The following is a 22,925-nucleotide window of genomic DNA, read 5'->3' as shown; positions in this document are numbered from 1 at the left end:
TAAAATGACTAATTTGCCACTGCTGGGTATTTGGCTGAAATGGCTAAGATTAAGTGCCTTGCTCACAGGTTGGCCCAGTTCAGGACCTTAAACTAGAAACCCTCAGGTAAAAAATCTGTGCTCCGGATTCTGCAGCATTGAAATATATCTGTTGCTGGGCTGGGGGGGTTATGTCACTTTGGGCAAGGGTGTTTTCAAAAATCAGAAAGTTAGGAAAAGCTGCTTCAGTATGGAGATTGGGAGCAGTGAAATTGAAATGCAGTAGTTTGTTGATCACCTGGATTATGAATAAATGTCTCTCTCTCCTGAGGTTGCACAGAAACACCACCTTAGCCCGTGTTGTCTGTGGCATGAGAAACGGGCTGCTGTGTGACAAAACAAGGAGAAACATCTTAATGAAATTGGCTTGGACAGTGATTTATATATGTCGTTGAGTGCATTGCAATAATTGGATACTTGTCAGAGGAACTACAAAAGGGTTTATTTTGCACAGATGGAAGATGTGAGCTTAATAACTCCAAAGACTCATCTCTCAGCAAAGCTTTTATAATCTCTAAAGCAAATGTGCAGTTTTTTTTTACTGACACCTCGGGCTATATTTGAGTCCTGTTTTTTGAGGTAACAATGTATATGAATGAAGAATTGTCCACATTTTTCCCGAATCGCCTAAAATGACCAAGTACAAATTCTGATGAACTTAGCAGACAATGCAAAGTAATACAAAGCAGAAAATAATCTGTTATCTCTAAAACATACAGAATACATCCTGGCAGTGTCTGAGTGTATACATTTGCATTCATTTGGTATATGAGACATTCTTGAGCCTTTATTTTTGTAAATATGTGTCATGCTTTCGACTTCAGAATGTAATGTCAGAACATCAAGTATGGAGGGGGTAGGGGAGATGGCATTTAGCTTCTCCCAATTTATTTGGTTGCATGCATAATGCCTATATAGGCGTTATGCTTTTTATACCAGAAAGACATGATCCTGTAATCAAAGTGTTTAAGCTGGGTTGGGTTAGGCAACAATCTTCAGAATCAGTTTTGTTTTGCCAAATACATTATATGCACAAGGATTAAATTTTGTTTTCTGGCACTGAGATGTTTTCACTCGTTTGACATTACTTGTCATATTTCTACTATATGAATAAAACTCAAAGTACAGGGAGGTATTTATGTTTAGTGCTCACTGGTTCCTAATGTTCAATGCAGAATAACTTTGTAGATAGAGAGATGTCAACTTTTGGGTAAATTTGAGACAATCTCTTAGTAGTGTTGTGCAATTTTGTATGGATTGCATGTTGTGGTATTGAGTCTCTGTTTTGGAAAACTGGTTAAGCATTGTAACAGCTCTAGGAAAGAATCTTTTCTAGTGCTTTGGTTCTGATTGACCGGCGAACTTTGCTAAACATTATTAAAGAGATGGTGATCTGTGATTTTTCAATCCAAATTGACTATACGTTACTTTGAGAAGCATACAGAAACAAGTAATACAGGGATTTGGCTTGGGTGAGACAAGTCTGGGTGCATTCAGGGTTAGTTTCCTTTCTAGGAACATGGTCAGGGCAGGGATGGGATCAGCACAACAAAGACTGAATCACAAAAGATAAAGGAGTTTCAGTGGACATGCAAAATTAACAATAAAATTGGACAGGTCATTGTGGATTACCAAACAATCAGCAGGATACAGCCCTTGGAACAAGTATCAAGAGTATGGTCTGGGTCTCTGTGAGCAAAACATACCACAAAAATTCAGGTGTATGGAATGAGGATCAGGTACACCCAATCAGTGCAAAAAAAACCCAGGTCACTTAACTCTCCATTTTGTGAAGTATAAGCCATGACATCCATTGCACTGAGTGTTAGTTTGTTCATTCCCACTTTTTGCTTTCCAGTTGGTTGTACTGAGTGCAGGCAGGGTAAGCCCTGGATTAGATAGAGGTCTGTCACAGGACATTTTTTATTTTCCTGGCACTGTGAGTCACACAGGAGCCTGAACATCATGTCTTTGAATTACGGGTAGCAGCATCATTCTAAAACAATCTGAATATTTGAGGTTTCAAGCTACCCACTAAGCCTCCTGACTAATAAAGTTTGTGGATGTTGACACATTTTCAAACAAATGCAAACATTTCTCTTTGAAAAGTCTTATGTGTTTTGAAAATGGTTCATGTCTGTACATAGTTTAAAAGATTTATTCCTTTGTGATATTCTGGATTCAGGTTCTTAGTATAAATCCTCACAGTAAGTTATGTTTTTTTTGTGCCTGGTAAAGTTGTAATGAACTTCTTTAAATGAATGAGGTGACATTTTACTACAGTCTATCTTTTAGAATTTGATTATTTCTTAAAAGTTACCATAAAATGTTGCAGGATTACGGATGTTACAGTACCAGAAATTTAGCGAAATTCCAAAATTGTCTATACCTAATTCGATACCACTGTAAAAAACTAAAACAAAACAACTAATCCCATGTATTTAAATATACACTACTTAATTAAAAAAACATGTGAACAATGGATAAAACAACAGTGGCATCTAGTCTTCAACTAATAAATAAAAAAGAAATGACTATTAACATTACATAAAAGAACAGTGACATGTAGCCTTTAAATATTTAAAACATACTACTGTGCTTAAAATACAAACTGCGATTGCATCACCAATCACAACAAGCTTATAAACGAATGTAGGTCAGTAACTTTGAAAAAACATTGTCAGGAGGGTTGCCATGTTAAGCAAAATATTTTTAATAACAAAACAAACAGCAAAATCATTTATGGAAGTGCAAACATTTTACAGTAAAAGTATTTTGTATCTTTTAAAAATCGGTTTATGATCCGTTAACACTTCATGACTGTCAGGATTTAAACCAGACCATGTTTATGAATGTAGTACAAGTGGTTCAAGAGTAATAAGCATTTTATTTTGGGTATGTCCTATTTTTAAAATATTTTTAAATGGGGGGCTGGGTGGGGGGGTGCCTGAAAAGTGGACTAGAACACTTGTAGAAGTATTTGCTGCTCCCATCAGGTTTATAAGTATTGCATCCCAGTACCTATGGTAATGTACCATCATGTTTTCAGAATTTTGGCATTGACTTGGTATCAGTATCATGACATCTCTAGGTAGGATAATAGGATTGTGAAAGTTTGAAGTCAGTTGTACATCTTGAATATTACCAGTTTTTAAACATTTTTCATTGATATAATTCCATGTCAGCAATGGTGCAATTGGGGTAAAAGCAACCTGTTGCAGTGTGATATGGATGATAAAATGATGGATAAAATATGGTGATGACAGAATATTTAAAAACTTGTCTATCACCTTGAAGGATAAAAATGAATGCATTTGGAAACTGTGCAAACTGTAGGGTAAATTCTGGCTTCATGACAGCATTAGTCTAAATGAGCTTTAAGATTTTCTTAGGCTGGTCTTATCTTTTTTTAGCATTAAATAAAAATGCCCACTTCATTTAAATAATATTTGCTTAATTTCATAACTACAGATTGGGGCTGCACGATTATCAAAAACATGTGAATTGTGATTCTTTTGCTTGGAATTGAGATCACGATTCTCTGTAATGATTTTTTTTCTTAAATTGAAACACTTATTGCACTGATTAAACTGCAAAAGGAAACACCACAAAACATGACTATGCCAAACAAATGATTGATCGAGGGCCGGCATATCAACTTCTCACAACAGAAAGGAGACACTCAATTGGTCATTCAATTAGGGTAACCAAACCAGCTATACCAAAAGTTCCAGTACCAATAGTTCTAGTGGGGTACTTTTTTGGTACTTCAGTACTTTGGGGTGGGACTTCAAATCTTTCTTTGTTCTTTGTTGAACGGTTATGCCTGCCTCTGAAACGCAAAACAACCACAGTCTTTGAAACAGATGCAAACTCAGAAAACAATGATAAATGAGGTAATGATAGTAATAATTTGTCCACATATCCATTATTAAGTAACCCAACCTTTAACTTTTAAAAGCTTTATCTGGTCAGAAGAATCAATCAGGATAGCATAAAAATATAAGTATTTTGTATGATATACTAGGACAGCACAGTACTAAAAATTTTCTAAGTATTGCAATGTGATTTTGTTGTAACTATTTAATGTGGTAATTACAAAACAAAAAAATTCCCAAAAGCCCATCTACGATTGATTTAAACAGCAAGGATGAAAATGATGTGTCAATGCTCATGCAAAGGCAGTGGAGGTAAACTTTAAAGTGATTTTAAACACATACTGGATAAGTTTGAAAAGGAATAATAATTAAAATATCAAAACTTGATTTTTTTTTTCTCCTATGACTGTAACTATGTTTTAGCAAAACTTAAACTCCCTGCACTATAAGGTCCATATACAGAACTGAAAGAAAAAGCATTTGGCTGACTGCCAAAGTATCTTTAAGTGTACAACATGCCATGTTGGTATTAATATCGCACATTGACCAGCCCTATTATATACAGCCATTTTTCAAATTAAGTACAAAATACCTCGCCCGTGCTGTGATGTCATTCAGTGCCAGTACCAGTTTTTACGGCAGTGGAAAACCACCTTGAAGTTCCTTACTTTTGGTACTTTCTTGAAGTATCAAAAGTAAGGTGCCTGGTATGGTGGAAAAGTGCCCTATTAAAGAGAGTGCAGAATTGTGGGATGCTTGAGGCAATGGTGTAAAGTAGGAGCACTTGTTTTGGTGCAGCTGATGTAATACAATGCAGAGGAACTGTTGTAATTTAGAAATGAGAGCTTTTTTTATAATGAACTGAACTGCACAATGATCTACTGCAGATGGCCTTAGTTTGGGCTTTATTGGAAAGGATGCTATGGGTATTATCAAAACAAACCCCAAAGCATTCAGTCATGTAGACATTTGACAAGATCATGCTCACATTTCAGGTCCTTAAAAAAATGTTGTGTGCTAGTCTGTTTTTTAGGCTCGTTATTAAATATTTTGTTTATTATAGTTTCTCCATGTTCAACTCAGAGAGACATAGCAGTAAGAGATACAGCAGGTCTGAGGAAGTGCGCAGAGAAACCTAACCATCTCAGGCAGGAAGAGATGAGCTGGGGGTGGGGAGAGAAATCAGGAAGTACGGCCTGCTAATGTAGTTTGACCAAATGGGATATTAACAGCACGTTGCTGTCTCTGTCACTGTGTCGTTATACTGACATAATTGTACATTTAATAGCAATTTTTAACCAAGCAAATAATACTTTGATAAAAGAATAGGTGTCCTTGGTATCAGTTGCATGCTTCAAAGGGAAAATGTCTGACCTTGTACCCTTTCAACCTATTTAAAAAAAAAAAACTATTAAAAAATTTATTAACTAAATTTAACAATTGGTAAAACTGGTAGCTTGTTGGTTTGTATTTTTGTGAATTGCTCTTAAGGGGTGACACAACCCCCTTGGACCTTAAGGGTTTGGGCTTAAACTATGCTTTCTTACTTTTCTTCTCACAGCTCAAAAACATATATTTAAACTAGAGTGACCTGTTACCCTGTCTGGGGTCTTCCCCTGCCTCATGCCTTGGGTTTTCTGGGATAGCCTCCAGGCTCACTGTGAATTCGAATGGATTTACTGATTATGGCAAATGGATGGTTTAAGCTCTCTAGCTTGAGACTTGGGTTATTGGAGGCATTAAGGTCAACGGTGTACTACCAGGATGTCCATACTTGTTTTTTGGCCAAAATATGCAATCACAACTGAACAATCATACTGAAAGATCAGTAATAGGCCTCAAATGTTTATGGAATAAAACATTGTACAAATAATTCTTCTATTTACCAAGCCTTGTTTCTATTCAAAATGCTTGAAAGTTAGCAGTAAATTTTCCATTGTTCTCTGGTGATGGGGAATTCATGTTTTGCGACCTGACAAAAGTCTCTCTCTGAAATGTCAGTCACATTGTAAGAAACCCCCAATATCTTTTCACTTGATCTGTTTATCCAAGGGTCCATGGTTCTTTGTTTTTTTCTCTGTTTTCAGGAAAATCTGAAATACATAACTGAAATTTAACATGGAATCAAATATGAACTATACAATGATAATGGTGAACATGAATTGGCTGTTTGAGAGTGCCTGGGTGTGCAGTGCAGTGCAGTCCTGTGTTGCCTGGTATTCTGGCTGAGAAAACTAAAATGTAAAAATAACAGTGATTGGGAGAAATGGCGGATAGACTCTACATTTTAACAGTTAGTGGGAGGACAGTGAAAGAGGAAGAGAAGGAGTGATTCAGCCAGTTGTTTGGTTGCTGCCTAAAACGTTCAGATTGGTTGAAGTTGTAGTACGGGAGTGAATTTATATTGTAGTACAGAAATATAGAACATGATTTATGCACCTTTTGAATAAGTCTAGCTGCTTCTTTCTACTTGTCCAAAGATTTTATAATGACCCTGCCTTTGTTGTTAAACTTAAATTTTTTATTTAAATAAAATGTAAATTAATGGTTAAGTAGTTACTTCTAATTATTCAAATCCAGATCAACAAATTAATAGAAATCCCTAGCAATATATTAATATCAAGGTGCTGTTAAAGTAGGACCATCCTTTACTTTGAAAACAGCTTCAGTCCTCCTTGCAGGGTTCCCAATTGCCCTGGATAACCTGAATATGTGAACATGTTCCAAACTTCATATGGGAATATTAGTTGTTTGCTGAAATATTTTTCCAGGACGTTTTAGTTTTTTTCCCAATTTCCAACTGTTTTGCATGACTGGAAAATTAGTTGACTATTTCCCATGTTTTCCAGGATGAGTAGCATCCTTGTTCTTGGAATTGTCATCATACAAGTATCACAGGTATCATCATACAGGTATCACTTTCCTTGGCCACTATACAACCATGCAGAGCCATAATGGGGTCTGATTCACCCCCGAGATGGCAGCCCATACCAATAGACGTTGTGGCTTGAGGACCCCTTTTGGATTTTTCCCAGACATAAACCCTTCTTGGTGTAGACAAAAGTGTGAACGATGACTCACTATACCATAGTACTTTCCATTACTCAGGGGTTCCAGTTTTGCACTCTTTCCTCCGGGTTATGTGTCTTTGTCCAATAGATTTAAAAAAGTGCCATGCTGAAAATTTCAGTTTTGTGAAGTTAAAAACAGTTTTTTTGATGATAATGTTGCATAGGTGCTGATTCAGTTCTGTTTGAGGCAGTAATTTTGCAGTGTTTCACAACTATTCTGTTGTGTCTTATCTCCGCTGGTGAACTTCACTGTTCCTCTTTGCTGACGCAGTTTACATATATTTGGCATATGCTGTCATTTTTGTTTTTCATACTGTTCCTCTTGACTCATTAAATAACTTCACAGTTTTTTTGTCCCAATTAAAGATATATTGTATCAGCCAGGTTTACTTTTTATTGAAGTTGAATGAATGACCATTTTGGAGCCTTGGGAGCCCAACATGTGCAGTGAATGTTTCAATAATGAATTTGGGATTTGAACATCCAAGGTTTGCAGTTAAGGTGTTTTCGAGGTTGAAAACTCATATATACTTGGACGGTGGTGTTACATGACTTCTTATGCAGTGTGAGAATATGATGAGAATTTTTCTCTAATTCTAGGCGCTGGCCATGCCGTCGAGTGCAAGGGCTGGAAGCCTGAAGGACCCAGAGGTGGCAGAGTTGTTCTACAGAGATGATCCAGAGAAGCTCTTCTCTGACCTACGGGAGATTGGACATGGCAGCTTTGGAGCAGTCTACTTTGTAAGAACAGGCCTAAGGAGATTGAATACCATGTTAGCATGAGGGTATGGAGGAGGAAGTGGGGTAGAGGAAGGATATTGAGGAAGGAGATGGGAGGAGGAGTGCTGAAGGACTCTTGGAATGTGCAGAAATGCTGGGAGTTTGCTAAGGGATCATGTCACTGTCTGGTCAGTGCGAATAAATGAGACTTAACAGAAAAATATTTCCTCATACATAACATATATTTAGGTTTGAGATGCTATAGTACCATGAAACATTTTGTATTTTAGTTGCACACCCTTCATATTTTTAGGATATAAAATGTTAGGAAAATTTTAAAGGTGATTTCTCAATCAACTATGGTGCTTTTGCCTGTATACTACAATTTCTTTCACAGAAGCAAATATGTCATCCTCTTCTGTGTTTATTAACGTTACTTGCCCTAAGTCTTTGATTTATTTTGACACAAAATGAATGATTAAGGCAACTGGAGTATAACCCAGTGTTTGTTTACTGCAAAGTCCAGATTCTTTTTGTGCGTCAGTCTCATTTGTGACTGGCACCATCTCTGCTGGCTCTTCCATCATAGTTCTCAAAGTTCACGCCAATCACATGAGTGATCCATAAAACTGGGGGTTGACTGTTGATTTATTTATACTGTAGTAAATGTCACTATTCTAGCCCATTTCTAAATTTGCTAGTTGTAATTGCAACAGATTTTGGGACATAGGACACTGATTGGGTGACACAATAAAATAGATACAAGTCGGTTCCTTATTCTGCCCCTTGTAGCTAACTTAATATATAATTTTGTTTAAGTTCAAGTTTTATTTGTCATTTACACTGTAGATCTGTGTAGTGAAATGCTCTTTCTGGATTTTACATCATGCATAATGCAAAGAAACACTAATGTACAAAGATGGATAAATATAACATTAAAACAACAATACAAAAATATAAAGCAATGATATCAGTAGCTGTGAAATGCAAAGTATGCAATAGTACAAAGTGCATAGAGTTAAGAGGCATGTTAGCTGTGGGACTCTTCATTTAGTATTTGGACAGCCTGAGGGTAGAAACCTGTTCTCAATATTAGTTTGTGTAATATTGTTTTTATGTTACATTTTTAATTATCAAAATTTTACCTAAAATGCATCCTCCACCCCCATCCCCCCATGTTAAAAAAAGAAAACAAGAGAAGAGCACAATCCACTGTTAGGGTCACATATGTTGAAGGGGTATGCGGAAATGAACTATATTACACTGGCATTGCCAGAATCAAATGCTGTTCCTGTGCCTCAGGCAGGATATACAGTGAAGCAGAACAAAGGCTCAAAACAACAGGGCTTAACCAAATGACTTTTATAAAGAAACCCGGTAGCACCCAAAGCTAGTGAAAACATAGTGAACGGCTACCGTGTACCATATAGCACTTTGCAAAACTTGTGAACATCCAGTGTCTTGTGCCTCAATCATGCTTCCACCGCGCTGGCCATATTTATACCCTAACACGTTCAGGACCTGCTGGGATTCATTAAAAAACAACTGTAGGCATGAAAGCCGGTGATCAATTACCATGGTAACCTGAAATATGCACATAGACCCACCCCTGTGCTGCAGCTCTGCTCCCACTGACTCGCTCCATGTGGAGATCAAACAGGCATATTATGCTCCTGAAGCTGGGAGTATCTGGAAGGTATCGTAATCAACTCTCTCATACAGCTGTGAATTGAATACCGCGACTTTGTGATGTCTTTTGATTAATGGTGATTATTAAACGGCGTCAACTTTCTTAATTATAATACTGACCTTTGTTGCACACCGAATCGACAAGTAGCAACAGATTTGTGTGTTGCTGTTAGTGTTGCTGTGACATGTCAAATCACTCAGCTGTCATAAAGCTTTGGTGCGAGAGAATTAATGTTTTTTTTAAATGATAGGAATACACACGAATAAATAACTACAAATATAGTTAAATCTATGAATAAACAGAACTGCTGTTAGTTAAATACAACGTTATGCCATGAGACAGAAGGGAGGGAATGGGTATGAATCGTTCTGGTACACTTAGCGCAGTTCTGGCTGTCCTATTTGTACACCTTTTTCTCCTATGTATACATTGTGTGTGTGCGTGTGCGAAAATCTCACCCACTCTCTCTCTCTCAGGCGCGTGACATCCGCACAAATGAGGTGGTGGCTATTAAGAAAATGTCCTACAGTGGAAAGCAGTCCAATGAAGTGAGTGTTGAGAGTCCATGTGAAGGCATTGAGAAGCAAAGACACGATTAAACATGCCTGAAGTTGTTACAAGAAGGCCCACTTTGCAGTGCACCACACAGACCTGCGCCTGTCGGCTTTCAGACTGTACAGTTGCACAGGGTTGGGCTCGAGAGCATTCAGGGAAGTCAAGAAACCTCAAGTAAACATTGCTGTGGCAGTAGTTACATAAGCAATAGTAGTTACAGGTTCAGCAATGTTGCCTTAAACAAGTCTCTCTTCTTGGCAGAAATGGCAGGACATCATCAAAGAGGTTAAGTTCCTGCAGAAATTACGACACCCCAACACTATTGAATATAGAGGATGTTACTTGAGGGAGCATACAGCCTGGGTGAGTGCCTCCTTTAAGTTGTTTTCAGCATTTATGTTGATATTTGCAGGCAGGGAATATTGATTATTTAGAAGAATATATATTGCAACGTGTGCCTTGTTGCATCTCACTTGAAAAGTTAAAATTTAGCGCAGGCTCTGTGGTCTGCAGGGTTGGTCACTGTGCTTATTTGGTGATATGATTGTTTTAGTTGGTGATGGAGTACTGCTTGGGTTCTGCATCGGACCTCCTAGAAGGTGAGAAAAGGACGACATGAAACCAGAGGAGAGGATGTTGCCAGTATTTAGACCGATTTCCATGTAGCGTATAACTAAAGCATTATTTTTGACTAGCATGGGTTTTTTGTGGGATTAAATATGGGGGTATAACAGACCTTTTTTTTTCTCACCTCGCACAGTTCACAAGAAGCCACTACAAGAAGTGGAAATAGCTGCTATTACCCATGGTGCACTGCAGGGTCTGGCATATCTGCACTCGCACAACATGATCCACAGGTAAGCTGCGTACTTGTCTCAGAAGGCATGGTTTCGTAATGATCTGTCAGATCCTTTTCACAGTCTTTGATGTTGTCCCAAAGGGATGTGAAGGCGGGGAACATCTTACTGACTGAACCTGGTCAGGTGAAGCTGGGAGATTTCGGCTCAGCCTCCATTGTGGCTCCTGCTAACTCGTTTGTGGGCACGCCTTACTGGTAAGACCATGCCCATGAAAAAGAGTAGATATTTAATGCCTGTTTCTAGCAATGTGTGTGAGAGCCTGAGCTTCAGTACTTTAACACCTTGGTTCAGCATTTCTAAATACTGGGAACTTCATACGAATGCAAAGTGATGTCAAATATTGTCTTGCTCAGCCGAAAGTTTGCTTGTTAATCAGCACGTATTTTGAAATGTCCAGTGAAAGGTACTGTTTAGAATTCGAATTTAGAGATCAGTGGTCATTGTTAACACACCGAACAAACTGTGTCCTCTGCATTTAACCCATATGTGACTTTCGTGACATAGCAAGGGGCAGCTAATTCAGCACCCGGGGAGCAGTGCTTGGGGGCGGTACCTTGCTCAGGGTACCTCAGTGGTGCCTTGCTGGTCGGGGATTTGAACCTGCAATCTTTGAATTACAAGTGCACTTCCCTAACCATCAAGCCCCCACTGCATTACTTCCATTACAGTTTCTTCATGTTTCCGTGTGATGTGTATTTTTACTTGCTGCCCCCATGCAGGATGGCCCCGGAAGTGATTTTGGCGATGGATGAGGGCCAGTATGACGGCAAGGTGGACGTTTGGTCGCTCGGAATTACCTGCATAGAGCTGGGTAAGGACTGGCTAAGCTGGGCACAGCCATGCAACTGTCAGCCTCACTGGCTGCTTGTTCTCCAGGGTAGCACCGGCTAAATAATGAATAGCTGCTTATTTTTATTTGTTATTTTCTTGATGATGTTGAAGGGACGTGCATAGCAGTTGAACTTGGGTTTCTGGCAGGAGGTAATCTTTATGCTTGCATTCTTGTAGCGGAGCGGAAACCCCCCCTTTTCAACATGAATGCTATGAGTGCCTTATACCACATTGCTCAAAATGAAAGCCCCGTCTTGCAGTCCAACCACTGGTGAGAAGACACTGGCATTTCCTTCACTGAACCTGTATCTTCCTCTGCTCCGTCAAAAACTCATACCCTCTTTCCCCTATCAGGTCAGATTATTTTCGTAACTTTGTGGACTCCTGTCTTCAAAAGATTCCCCAGGATAGGCCTACCTCTGATGTTCTGCTGAAGGTAGACCTCCCTTGTCTGTTCTTCCATCTGTCTGTACCCTCTCGGCTGTAAAGCAACCTTCTTGTAGTTTTGCCGTTGTGTGACTCAGTAAGTGGCCATGTTCGGAAGCCTTACTAAAATAGCGATCCCTCTCCCACTGCAGCACTGCTTCCTCTGCAGAGAGCGCCCCATGTCCGTCGTGTTAGACCTAATAGCTCGCACGAAGGATGCGGTAAGAGAGCTGGACAACCTGCAGTACCGCAAGATGAAGAAGATACTCTTCCAGGAGACACACAATGGCCCTACCCCCGAGGGTGCAGAGGAAGAGGAGGTAATGACTTCCTCGGCTTCGTGATGCCCAGCACGGGAATGTAAACACTTGGGCTCTGTTTTCGCGTGCCCGGCTGGCACCACATCCCACACATCTCCCTGCGCCAGGAGGTGGAGCAGTACATGCTGCGGACAGGCACCATCAACAGCATGGAGAGCTCGCACTCGGTCCCGTCCATGTCCATCAGCGCCAGCTCCCAGAGCAGCTCGGTGAACAGCCTGGCGGACGGCTCGGACGACAGCGGCGAGATGGCCATGATGCAGGAGGGCGAGCACACGGTCACCTCCAACAGCTCCGTCATACATCGGCCCCCGGTCAGTGCGGCACCACGCTGCTGCCCTTTTGCATTCACGGCCTATCTGAAAGCACGCGGCAGTAATTTTCGGTCACAAAGTGCATTTAGGAGGAAGTATGATGCAGAACTAGTTTGACCAGTTCTCAGGTATAAACTGAGGTCAGTCTATGGAGTTCGGGAAATGAGGTGTAACGTCATTCTAGACCAGTGTTTCCCAATCCAGCCCCTGGGGACCCACAGACAGTCCATGTTTTTGCTGTGGGAGCTGGGAGGGACTAAACATGTGGGCTTGTGGATTGGGAAATACTGCTCTAGACACACTTCCTTAGAATTTCCTGCCTCCATTTGACGCAGACTGGGCCTCAGTAATTCTTTTTAAGTGAATTGTCTGCCTTTAAAGTGAGTGCCTCGTTCAAAATTAAAGCACATAAAATATGAGCATATTGATTTATATGACGTGTATTGTAGAACATTTATATAATATTTAAAAGGTAGAATTATTGTCCTTGTGGTTCACTGGTGTTTGCCTAGAGAAGAGCCTGCACCCACATTTAGATGGATTTCATAGCTATACTTCGAGTTCCAATTGCCCATTGAAGTGTTTTAGTTGTTCTAACAAATGTTTACATGTTAATTCAGACTGTAGGTGCTTTACTGTTCTTGCGCTTTGCCCCCAGGGTCATGAAAACATCTACGATGACCCGTACCAGCCAGAGATGGACGCACAGCAGTCAGCATCCTCCGGAGTGCGCCGGCGAGCCTATTTCCGCAACCGGGACCACTTTGCCACCATTCGCACAGCCTCGCTGGTACGCCCCGGCAAGTGGCTCTCAGTGTGCACAAGCTTGATGAGGCTGAGTGTCTTACGGGGGGAAACGGCAGTGTCTCACTGTGTTGGATGGTTGAGTGTGTTAAGCATTTTTTAAGTGCTGAAAAGCTTGGATCATTGGAGATCGGTGATTATAAGAGTGTTTACGGTGTTTAAGTATTACGGCTCTTATTGAGTTGAGGCAATTGCTGGTAAACGTTCAGTTGGCTCACTGTGGCATTGGCTACTCGTTGCCATTGCACAGGTAGATGAATCCCCCCCCCCCCCCCCCCCGGAAGCCCACAGCGCTAACGGCTTCGTCTAGACAGACTCTAAGATGTGAAGGGTTAGCATTTATCGCTTGCCCGCGGCTGACTCACTTCAGCTCAGAAATAAGCCTGGACTGCAAGCTGACCGCGTTTGCTGGAAACTGCACATCAAGTTCTTTTGTGCTAATTGCATTGGGTGAGAAGAGAAATGTATTTGGACAGTAACATCTTCATCTTGCCAAGTTTCTGATCTGAATGATATTATATAAATATAATAAGGCATTCCAAGACTGTCTGTTCCTAAACGATTGTGATATGTTTTCATTTTGAGATCATTTGAAAACATTTGTCCTGCCTTTGGGGGCAGCAGGTGGCAGGCTGGTTAGGTAACTGGACTTGTGACAGGAAACTTGAGAGAAGTTGCATTAGAAATTGTCTGTCCATCACAATAGATGGACAGGGAATAGTTCAGCCAGTGGCACCTGCAGAAAATTTCAGTTGGGGTAGCCATCGGGGGCCAGTCTTATGTAATGGGGTGACAACACTGCACCGCATGCGTCTGGCCTACCGGGGGGATGGGACTCCTCAGTATATTTTGATCATGGTGGGGAGGGGGGGAGGAGTCCCCCTCTGTATATTTGGCTGATGGTGAAATAAAGCATTATCCATTAATCATCTTGCGATCGAGTTGGAGACACATCACGATCGACTAGGCGACGAGTTGGGCAGCTCTGGTTTGCATAATTAAATGCTCCATATTTCTTATGAGGGGTGGCAACTAGGGTGGTCACCTATTTATTGGGGGGGGGGGGACACTGCTTAGATCATGTCCTGAGTTTAGCTGCTCATCGTGTAAAAATGAAGTCATTTGTTTTCAATATCTGATCTCTGTCACAACTGTAACGTGCAGCTATGGCAGTTAAAGGTCTCTTGGGAAAAGGTTGCCTCTTTAAAGCTCTACTTGTTTCTCGCTGAAGTCTGTAGCAAATACCTGCTGCTTCCGCAGGTGACACGGCAGATCCAGGAGCACGAGCAGGGCTCAGCACTGCGGGAGCAGATGTCAGGCTACAAGCGCATGCGGAGGCAGCACCAGAAGCAGCTGATGGCACTGGAGAACAAGCTGAAGGCCGAGATGGATGAGCACCAGCTGCGGCTGGACAAGGAACTGGAGACCCAGAGGAACAACTTCGGAGGGGAGGCAGACAAGCTGAGCAAGAAGCACCAGGCCATCCTGGAGAAAGAGGTAGGAAGGCGTCCAAGTGTGCAGCAGAGTCTGGAGTGGTACCTGTTGATCATTGATCGTTTTGGGAAATGTAGGAAACGCTTAAGGAAAGCATGGCTTTAAATGATGGATGATGGGGAGATTGAGGGGATCAGAAGTGTTTTGTAGAGGGTAGGAGTGCCATAGGTGCGGTGAGGGATCGTCTGTCTGAAAGCTAAAGGGAATCTGAAGGAATACTGGAATCGGAATGGGAGCAGTGAAGGGCCTGTGTCCACACCGTGACCATAGTTGAAGAGACCCCGATGAAGGCCGTCAAGAAAGTCACCCAGAGCACCTCCTACAGCACGGCTCTGTTTGTGTCCACAGACCAAGGCGGCGTTGGCGGAAGAAAAGAAGTTCCAGCAGCACATCCTGAACCAGCAGAAGAAGGAGCTGGCCAGCCTGCTGGAGTCCCAGAAGCGCCAGTACCGCCAACGCAAGGAGCAGCTGAAAGAGGTGTGAGAGAGAGACTGTGTGTGTGCATTCATTCACGGCAGGGCCTGCTGGCTCCCGCAAACATCTGCTGGCGACTCGGCAGCGTTAGCATTAGCGTGAGCAGGCGGCCCTGCGCACGGGGTGGCTCTGTGGGCCATGCCCCATCCCCAGCATGACCCGCGGCTGCTGCCATCTGCAGGAGCTGAACGAGAACCAGTCGACGCCGAAGCGAGAGAAGCAGGAATGGCTGGTGAGGCAGAAGGAGTGTCTGCAGCAGCAGCAGGCGGAGGAGGAGGCGGGGCTGCTGCGCAGACAGAGGCAGTATTACGAACTGCAGTGCAGGCAGTACAAAAGGAAGATGCTGCTGGCCAAGCACAACCTGGAACAGGACCTGCTCAGAGAGGTACAGCGCCACCTGGAGCCTGGGCTGTCTTGGGCCCTGCCGTCTAATGTATAACATCTCAGCGTTATGAAGAAAGTGTGAGCAGAATACACACTTCCTGTGGCAGAATACATTTTCTTGGTAGATGAAAGTACATAAATATGATAATTAATTACTGACCTCCCAGCATAAAGCACAAGATATGGGTATCTGACTGTACGGCTAAAAATCATCAACAGTAATACTAGATTACATTATGGTGAATTTTGACCATTTGACTCGGATGTTGAAAACAAAACCAATGAGAATTACAGATATTATAGACCAGGGGTTCTCAAACTTTTTGATTAAAAGTCCGTATCAGATTATTGTTCAAAGTTAGAGGTCCAGAACAATTTTCAATAATAAAACAGCATTTGCTGAACTTTAATGAATTAAGAATAACCTTCAGTATAGATATCAATATATAACAAAAATGGGAACACTCACTGATCACTTCATTTTGGTGGATGGATTATGATGAGTTATGTGTTGGTGGTTTTACATTGTTGTACTTCGAACCACGTTAAGCCTTATTCCGTTAATGCACCTTATGAATCACTTGCGTTCTTTTGACTTTGAGAACACCTGTTGTAGACTCACCGTAACGGAATTAGTTCAGTGCCCCTCACTGTAAGACGTGCTCTCCCATGCAGCATGTGACTGTCACTGAGCTGCATGCTCCGGTTCTGAAGTTGCCCCTTTCCTGAGATGGGGCTAGGCCAGCTCGCCACCAGCCCCCACACCTCACGTTCCTCTCCCTGGGCTTCCTGTTACAGGACCTAAATAAGAAGCAGACCCAGAAGGACCTGGAGTGTGCCCAGCTGCTGCGGCACCACGAGTCCACTCAGGAGCTGGAGTTCCGGCAGCTGGGCCTGGTGCAGCGGACGCGGGCCGAGCTGATTCGCACGCAGCACCAGACCGAGCTGGCCAACCAGCTGGAGTACAACAAGCGACGTGAGCAGGAGCTGCGGCAGAAGCATGCCACCGAGGTGCGGCAGCAGCCCAAGAGCCTCAAAGTGAGTGTGGAGGGGGGCGCAGGGGAGGGCAGGGAGGACCAGGACCAGGGGGAGACAGAGGAGGAGGTGGAGGAGATCGGGCAGGAGGGTGAAGTGATGGCCGAGGAGGACATGGGCAGCCTCGAAGCTCCGAGCACTGCATTCACGGGGAGTGCCTCTGAAGGAGGACAGGTAGGGAGCCCGACTAGCCAAAGCGAGGAAGACGAGAGCAGGGTCCAGGAAGAAGGGGTGGGAGGAGACGAGAGCGAAACAGAGGCCCCAAAGAGGGACAGCAATGGACATGGCGAGGAGGGCAAGGCACAGCCCGAGAGGACGTGGTCAGAAGGGGACAGGGAGGCCGGCCCACTCGAGGGGGCCGAGTGGGAGGTGGACAATGAGGGGAGCGCAACAGATACCGAGGCCGAAATTGAGGAGGACAGGCACGAGGGCAGGGGAGTGGCAGACGGCTGTGCCTCGGAGCATCTTCCTGGCTCCCTGGAGCGCCGTGGGGAGCGGGAGGCCGACGAGCTCTCCGAGTTCTATTTTCCAGATTCCCTGGAGGAGCTGGAGCCCCCGCCGCTGTACGTGCCCCCCCCGCCGCCCGCCCCCTCTTCACTGCCCTCCCTTTTCTCACACGCGGTCTGTTTGGTGCTCTCGCTGTCTGCCGCGGCTCACCCCACACTTCCTGTCCTTCTGCTCCTCTCCGTCTTTCTCCTGTCTCTCAGGCGCTCTCCTCCTCTCCCTTCCTTGGCCTCGCTGCTCCTCTCTGGTGAGCTGGTCCTCCTAGCTCTTTTCTTTTCCTACCTCTTTCTGCGCTCCTGCTGTTATGTCTCTCTGGCCTTTTACCTCTCCATTGCTCTTTGGGGCTGCGGCCTTTTCAGCTTAGGCCTCTCACTCAGCCTGGGCCTCTACTATGTCCCCGTGGCTTTGATCTCAGCCTTTTTCCTCAGCTCGCCATCTCTTTTCCTCTCTCTCTACCTTATCGTCGTCCTGGTCGTCCGACCAGCGAGGGTTTTCCTTCAGAATGCCCCTAAGAAAATCAACCGCCTCTGGGTCAGAGTCCTGTTCCGTCTTCCCAAGCCTTTATTCACCCTGTGTCAGTCCCTTCTTGGAGGGCTTACAGAGAGAAGCTTGTATGACATGTTCCCTAAAGCAGGTAGAAACTGGGGGGTACGGCAGTCTAAAATTCCTGTGCCGCTCAGGACCCTCCCCGTGGAGTACTTCTCCAGGCACAGTCAAATCTCTGCAGCTTCCAAATGTTTGCTGTGGGTCAGGCGCTTCCTCAGACGGCCCATCGGGCTCCTTGCCGACTGGGCCAATTCTGTAGTCCTCAGGCTGGCCAGCCGTGTCCTGAAGAGGTTGCCACACAGTTACCTGAGCAAAATGAGGGCCCTGGGTTTGCTGAAGGAGGAGAGAACCAGCAGGCTGCCACGGCTTCTGCCCAGGGAGGTGCGGGAGCGTAGAGATAGGGAGCGGAGGAGGAGGGAGCGAGAGAGGAGGAGGAGGGAGGAAAGAGAGAGGATCATCAGAGAAAATGGGAGGTGGGAGTCTGGTCTGAGACGAACTGCTTCAGGGAGGAGTTTGAGGGGAAAGGTTGTCCCCTGGAGGTAGGGTGAGGGACAGCAGAGGACATCTGTGCAAATGTCTTGTTCCGTAACGAATATGTTTGTTCTGTTTATATGCTGCATTGTGTCAATGTTGTACTTGACTTTAGTAGTTGGTTTGTTGAGCTCTTCTCCAGCTGGAGGCGAGAGAACAATCCAAGCATTTATGGAATGTGATTATTTTGTTTCTTTATCCGCCAGTCTGGTTCAGTGTATGCATGTCAGTTCTTTTGTATGCATGCAATATGACCTCTGTTTTCTTCCATTTTTCACTTAACTTTTTGTAAGTTTTACAAGTTTTGTTTCTTTCTTTTAAAGGTTATTCTCTTGCGGTTGGTTTTTAAAACACCGCGATTGTGCATTATTTTTTTAAGTCTTAAGATTTACTGTTTGAGGTTTTAGTCTCGCACTGTCAGTTAAATCCTTGTTTATTGTACCACACCGGAATTTAGTGCTAGCCTGTTTTTCCTCAGATTGGCAGTTTTTATCAAAGTACACACTACATTTTCCATATTCCCTGCAATACGGAGACAAACCCACACACACTAATTGGCAGAGTACAGCTTCCATGCTGCTTGCAAAGCAGCATGCCTGCCAGTGTGTGCCACGTGCCGTGCTCTGCATGCTGCACTGTGCGTGTCACATACTCAAGTGAGGTCTCTCCCCCTGTCGCTGTCTGCAATCTCTGGTTCATCGGGCGGCTGTGAGCTGAAAAAGAAGGCCCCCCCCCCTCCGCCTTGCAGGTTTCCTTACCTGGGACCTTGTACCGTACTGTACTCTGTTCTTAACTCTCCATTCCATCTCATTAACTGTGACTTAGGCAAGTGTTGCTTACTTTTATATACATTTTTATTGATCTGTCCAGTAAGGCAACCCAAACCTGACCTTTTACTTTCATTTTTCATTTTTGTTGTTAGAATGTGAATTTACTCCCACTACCCATGTGATTGTCATCATTCTACATTCTGCTTCTCTTATGCATTGATAGCTCACCTGATTGCCTCCTTGTTTTGGTCCTGTTGTCTTAGCTGCTCTTTCCAGCCATAGTCTTAAATTAACTTTAAAAAAATGTTTGATTTTATATTGTTGCTCTGTGTTTTGTCATGAGACTGAGGAACAATTGTGTGGAAGAGACATTGGTTTGGAATATGAATAGGCCTGGAATAGGAACTGCTTCATTAGCAGGCAGGAAAGTTCATTGGCTGGTACAGGGTAGAATGTCAGACAAAAGGCTCTGATTGGGATGGGGGTGGTATAAATGGGAATTCTGGGGGAGAGTTTGGTGAGGGTGCCTTTTAATATGTTAAAATAAGTGTTTTTTTCCTGTTGCACTATTAATCATTTTCATTTTGAAGGATTAGCCATAAAACAAAGCATTTTAATTGAAAATGCTTTCGTTTTGCTTGTGTTCCTGAGGAAACAATGCAAACAAGTTTGGGAGCGTAACATAAAAACTGGTGTCACCAGTTTTTCTCTGGCAGTTAAATAAAATGTCTGTAAATGGTCTAAACAGTCAATTTTGCATGTGCAAAAGCTACCATACCAAAGATAACAGCGGAGCCCGGAAATGTGAGTACAAAAACTGCATAATACTATGCAGAGGTTAAGTATTGCACCCCATAATAAAGGTATTGCAGGCAACAAAGACGCACATGCATGCAATTCCTGTAAATCACTCTTTTGCTGCTGCAGCAGGCATATACATTGTGTGTGTGTGTCTGTCCCCCACACTGTCTGCTAAGAGTCCTGCACACCATTGGTTAGTAAATTAATTTACCCAAGACCACTTGGTGGAACAGTGATACACACATGCTTGTGGGAGAGGAGGGGAATGTAGAAATGGGTATGTTTTGCAGGGGAGAAGGGTTTTAAAACTTGAAATGTTAATATCTTTGAAAGTGCAAAAGTGCTACTCAATTCTAATTTGATAGCCCAGGGCTTCGGTCTGTCCATCACTCCCATTTAGCTCCCAGCTCAGGGATTGACACAGATTTTTCATAATTGTGTAAATCTTAAGGATGGACATTTGATTTAATTTCATTATAAATCCCTAGTGTGCATTTATAAGTGATGTCAAATCATCTGGTGAAAGCAATAATATGAAGAGACTCTATCTTGCATTGAACATCCATTTCTGTTAAGAATGAATGTATTTTATATTTTCATTTTTGTTTCCCTTTATGTCTGTCTTGTGTAGGATCTGTATTTATGTCTTGTGATTTGTAAAAGAATTTATTGCATAAAAATATAAATTTATAATATATGCAGTATTTGTATACTAAGTGGATCCTGCATTTTGTGTGTGCAGCCATTTATTTGATTTATTTTGCCCTTTGTCTGTGTGTGAATGTGTGTGAGGACATATAATATTTCATCCCCCCCCCCAAAAAATAAATTTTGTTGAAATATCATTTTAGTGTGTCTTGTTCTTTCCATTGTTTTGTCCTTATTTAATTACTTTTTGTCTGGTGTAATTAGTGCAAATCTTATACTAGATAGTTAACATAAAATGTTTACAAAATAGAATCACTTTAACTAATTATCATAAAAGTAGTAGGATCTCTCCTGTTCCAGTGCTACTAAGTCAGCCATTTTGCATCCTCTTCCTCTTTTTACACAAACCTGTAGTAGTTTTGCAACAACACTGATTAATACTCATTTAGTCTTCATTTTATAAAGGCCCCTTCATTGCAATTTCTTCCATCATCCACATGCCTCAATGTATGCGCATGTATGATAGATATTTGTTTGCAACAAACATTAATGTTGTTCGTCTAATCGAAAGGATGCTTCTGCTCGTATTCCCGCTACTTTCTGTTTGCCTTAAAAATCGGTGCCTTGCATCATCACTGATGTTAAGTGAACAGTCTGGTATTAAGATTTTATTTGAAGGTAAGTTTAAAGCTTTTTTAATTTGTCAAGGACTGTGCGGAGACACTATTCTGTAGTCAGACACTTAGCAGGCTGAATTACTGAAGCTCAGGCAGTTACTGATTGTTGTTCCTTCATAGTTTTAGTATAAGCAGCACCCATCCCCGTCCATTGTGTTCTCACCTTTATCTGAGCCTTGTGTCTGTAATGATGGGGGGGCGGCCGGGGGAATCTGTCTCATGTATAATCATTTGAAGTTGGGTGTCACCTTTGTAAGAGTCCCAGAAATGCCTCTTTCTCTCCCCCTCCCCGCAGTCCAAAGAACTGCAGATCAAGCGGCAGTTCCAGGACACATGTAAGATCCAGACACGGCAGTACAAGGCGCTGAGGAACCACCTGCTGGAGAGCACGCCCAAGGCTGACCACAAAGCCGTGCTGAAGAGGCTGAAGGAGGAACAGACCCGTAAGCTGGCCATCCTGGCCGAGCAATATGACCACTCCATCAACGACATGCTCTCCACACAGGCTGTGAGTAAGGCAAGCAGACATTAAACTGCACTACTGCAGTCAGACCTGGGAACCCCAAGACATTCGACCCAATGGTGCATCCATACTATATGTGTATACTGCAGTCACGGTTAATTAAAACATGCCATAAAAAAGTAATTTAGCTTAAAAGATTTATAATGTTTCATGTTCCACCCATCGGCCTGGAGTTTTTGACCTTGTTTTTCACCTTCAACTGGTTTTTAGTTTGACAGCCATATCTGTGATTCAAGATAAAAGCTTTGTGCAGTTATGCTTTTGAAGAGAGGGCATGTTCGACATAGTATTCAGTGTTTCCTGATGAAATGTCAGCCTTTTTCCCAATCATCAGTGCAGTGACCCTTCATTTGAAAGAACAGTGAACAGTTTTATAAAATTGCCCACATTTCAGCCGTGTGACCTGGATTTACGGTCTGGACCAGATCACCTATCACATAGTGATAAAGTCAGATGCTGGTCCTGTAGCTGCCCTGTGGTTTGATTGAACTGCCTGATAAGCTGATTGTTCCACAAATGTGGAAATAATGTCCTGTGTGGTCAGTGAACAGGCTGGCATTAAAAGCCAAGTACAGGACCGGTCCTCTGAAAGGATGGCAGACCACGATGAGACTGCACCTGTTTGAGTACCATGGGTGTCCCTGCTGTTGTGCACTGGAGCCAGGTGCTGGACTTAGCTGTCCGAACAGTAAACATTTACCCTGGGATTGAGAAAGATGCAATGCAGGGAATTACGTTTCTCTGGCATTCCGAGTGCAATTGAAACCTTGTCCTGCCGCGTCCATATGGCCTTTTCCAGCTCCGACTGGATGAGACCCAGGAGGCGGAGTACCAGGTCCTGAGGATGCAGCTGCAGCAGGAGCTGGAGCTGCTGAATGCTTACCAGAGCAAGATCAAGATCCACACGGACTCCCAGCACGAGCGCGAGGTCAAGGACCTGGAGCAGAGGGTTTCTATTCGGCGGGCTCTTCTGGAACAGAGGGTGAGTAGACTGGGGCGAGGTCAGCGGCCACGACTGTCATCCGCCCTA

At 43.1% G+C, this 22,925-nt stretch overlaps 1 protein-coding gene across 3 annotated transcripts in view; it reads left to right on the top strand.

Annotated features, from left to right (window-relative positions):
* Positions 1-22,925, top strand: part of taok2b (TAO kinase 2b) — a 28,538-nt gene that overhangs the window by 2,807 nt on the left and 2,806 nt on the right. The window contains exons 2-19 of one of the 3 annotated variants that reach the window (XM_049013826.1): positions 7,589-7,729; positions 9,875-9,946; positions 10,215-10,316; positions 10,507-10,552; positions 10,714-10,810; positions 10,894-11,007; positions 11,533-11,624; positions 11,822-11,915; positions 11,999-12,080; positions 12,223-12,390; positions 12,498-12,704; positions 13,363-13,494; positions 14,769-15,005; positions 15,351-15,479; positions 15,658-15,861; positions 16,659-16,898; positions 21,668-21,880; positions 22,695-22,877. In XM_049013826.1, the coding sequence (XP_048869783.1) occupies positions 7,598-7,729; positions 9,875-9,946; positions 10,215-10,316; positions 10,507-10,552; positions 10,714-10,810; positions 10,894-11,007; positions 11,533-11,624; positions 11,822-11,915; positions 11,999-12,080; positions 12,223-12,390; positions 12,498-12,704; positions 13,363-13,494; positions 14,769-15,005; positions 15,351-15,479; positions 15,658-15,861; positions 16,659-16,898; positions 21,668-21,880; positions 22,695-22,877 (2,544 nt within the window). In that variant the 5' untranslated portion in view covers positions 7,589-7,597. Of the gene's footprint in view, positions 1-7,588; positions 7,730-9,874; positions 9,947-10,214; positions 10,317-10,506; positions 10,553-10,713; positions 10,811-10,893; positions 11,008-11,532; positions 11,625-11,821; positions 11,916-11,998; positions 12,081-12,222; positions 12,391-12,497; positions 12,705-13,362; positions 13,495-14,768; positions 15,006-15,350; positions 15,480-15,657; positions 15,862-16,658; positions 20,893-21,667; positions 21,890-22,694; positions 22,878-22,925 lie in introns of those variants that run through there. The other 2 variants (XM_049013825.1, XM_049013824.1) reach the window with 2 other exon arrangements.

This window comes from Brienomyrus brachyistius, chromosome 5, assembly GCF_023856365.1.
Source record: "Brienomyrus brachyistius isolate T26 chromosome 5, BBRACH_0.4, whole genome shotgun sequence".
Lineage (NCBI taxonomy): Eukaryota > Metazoa > Chordata > Actinopteri > Osteoglossiformes > Mormyridae > Brienomyrus > Brienomyrus brachyistius.
Note: the sequence above shows the minus strand (reverse complement) of the source record. Positions and strands in the feature narration are given on the sequence as shown.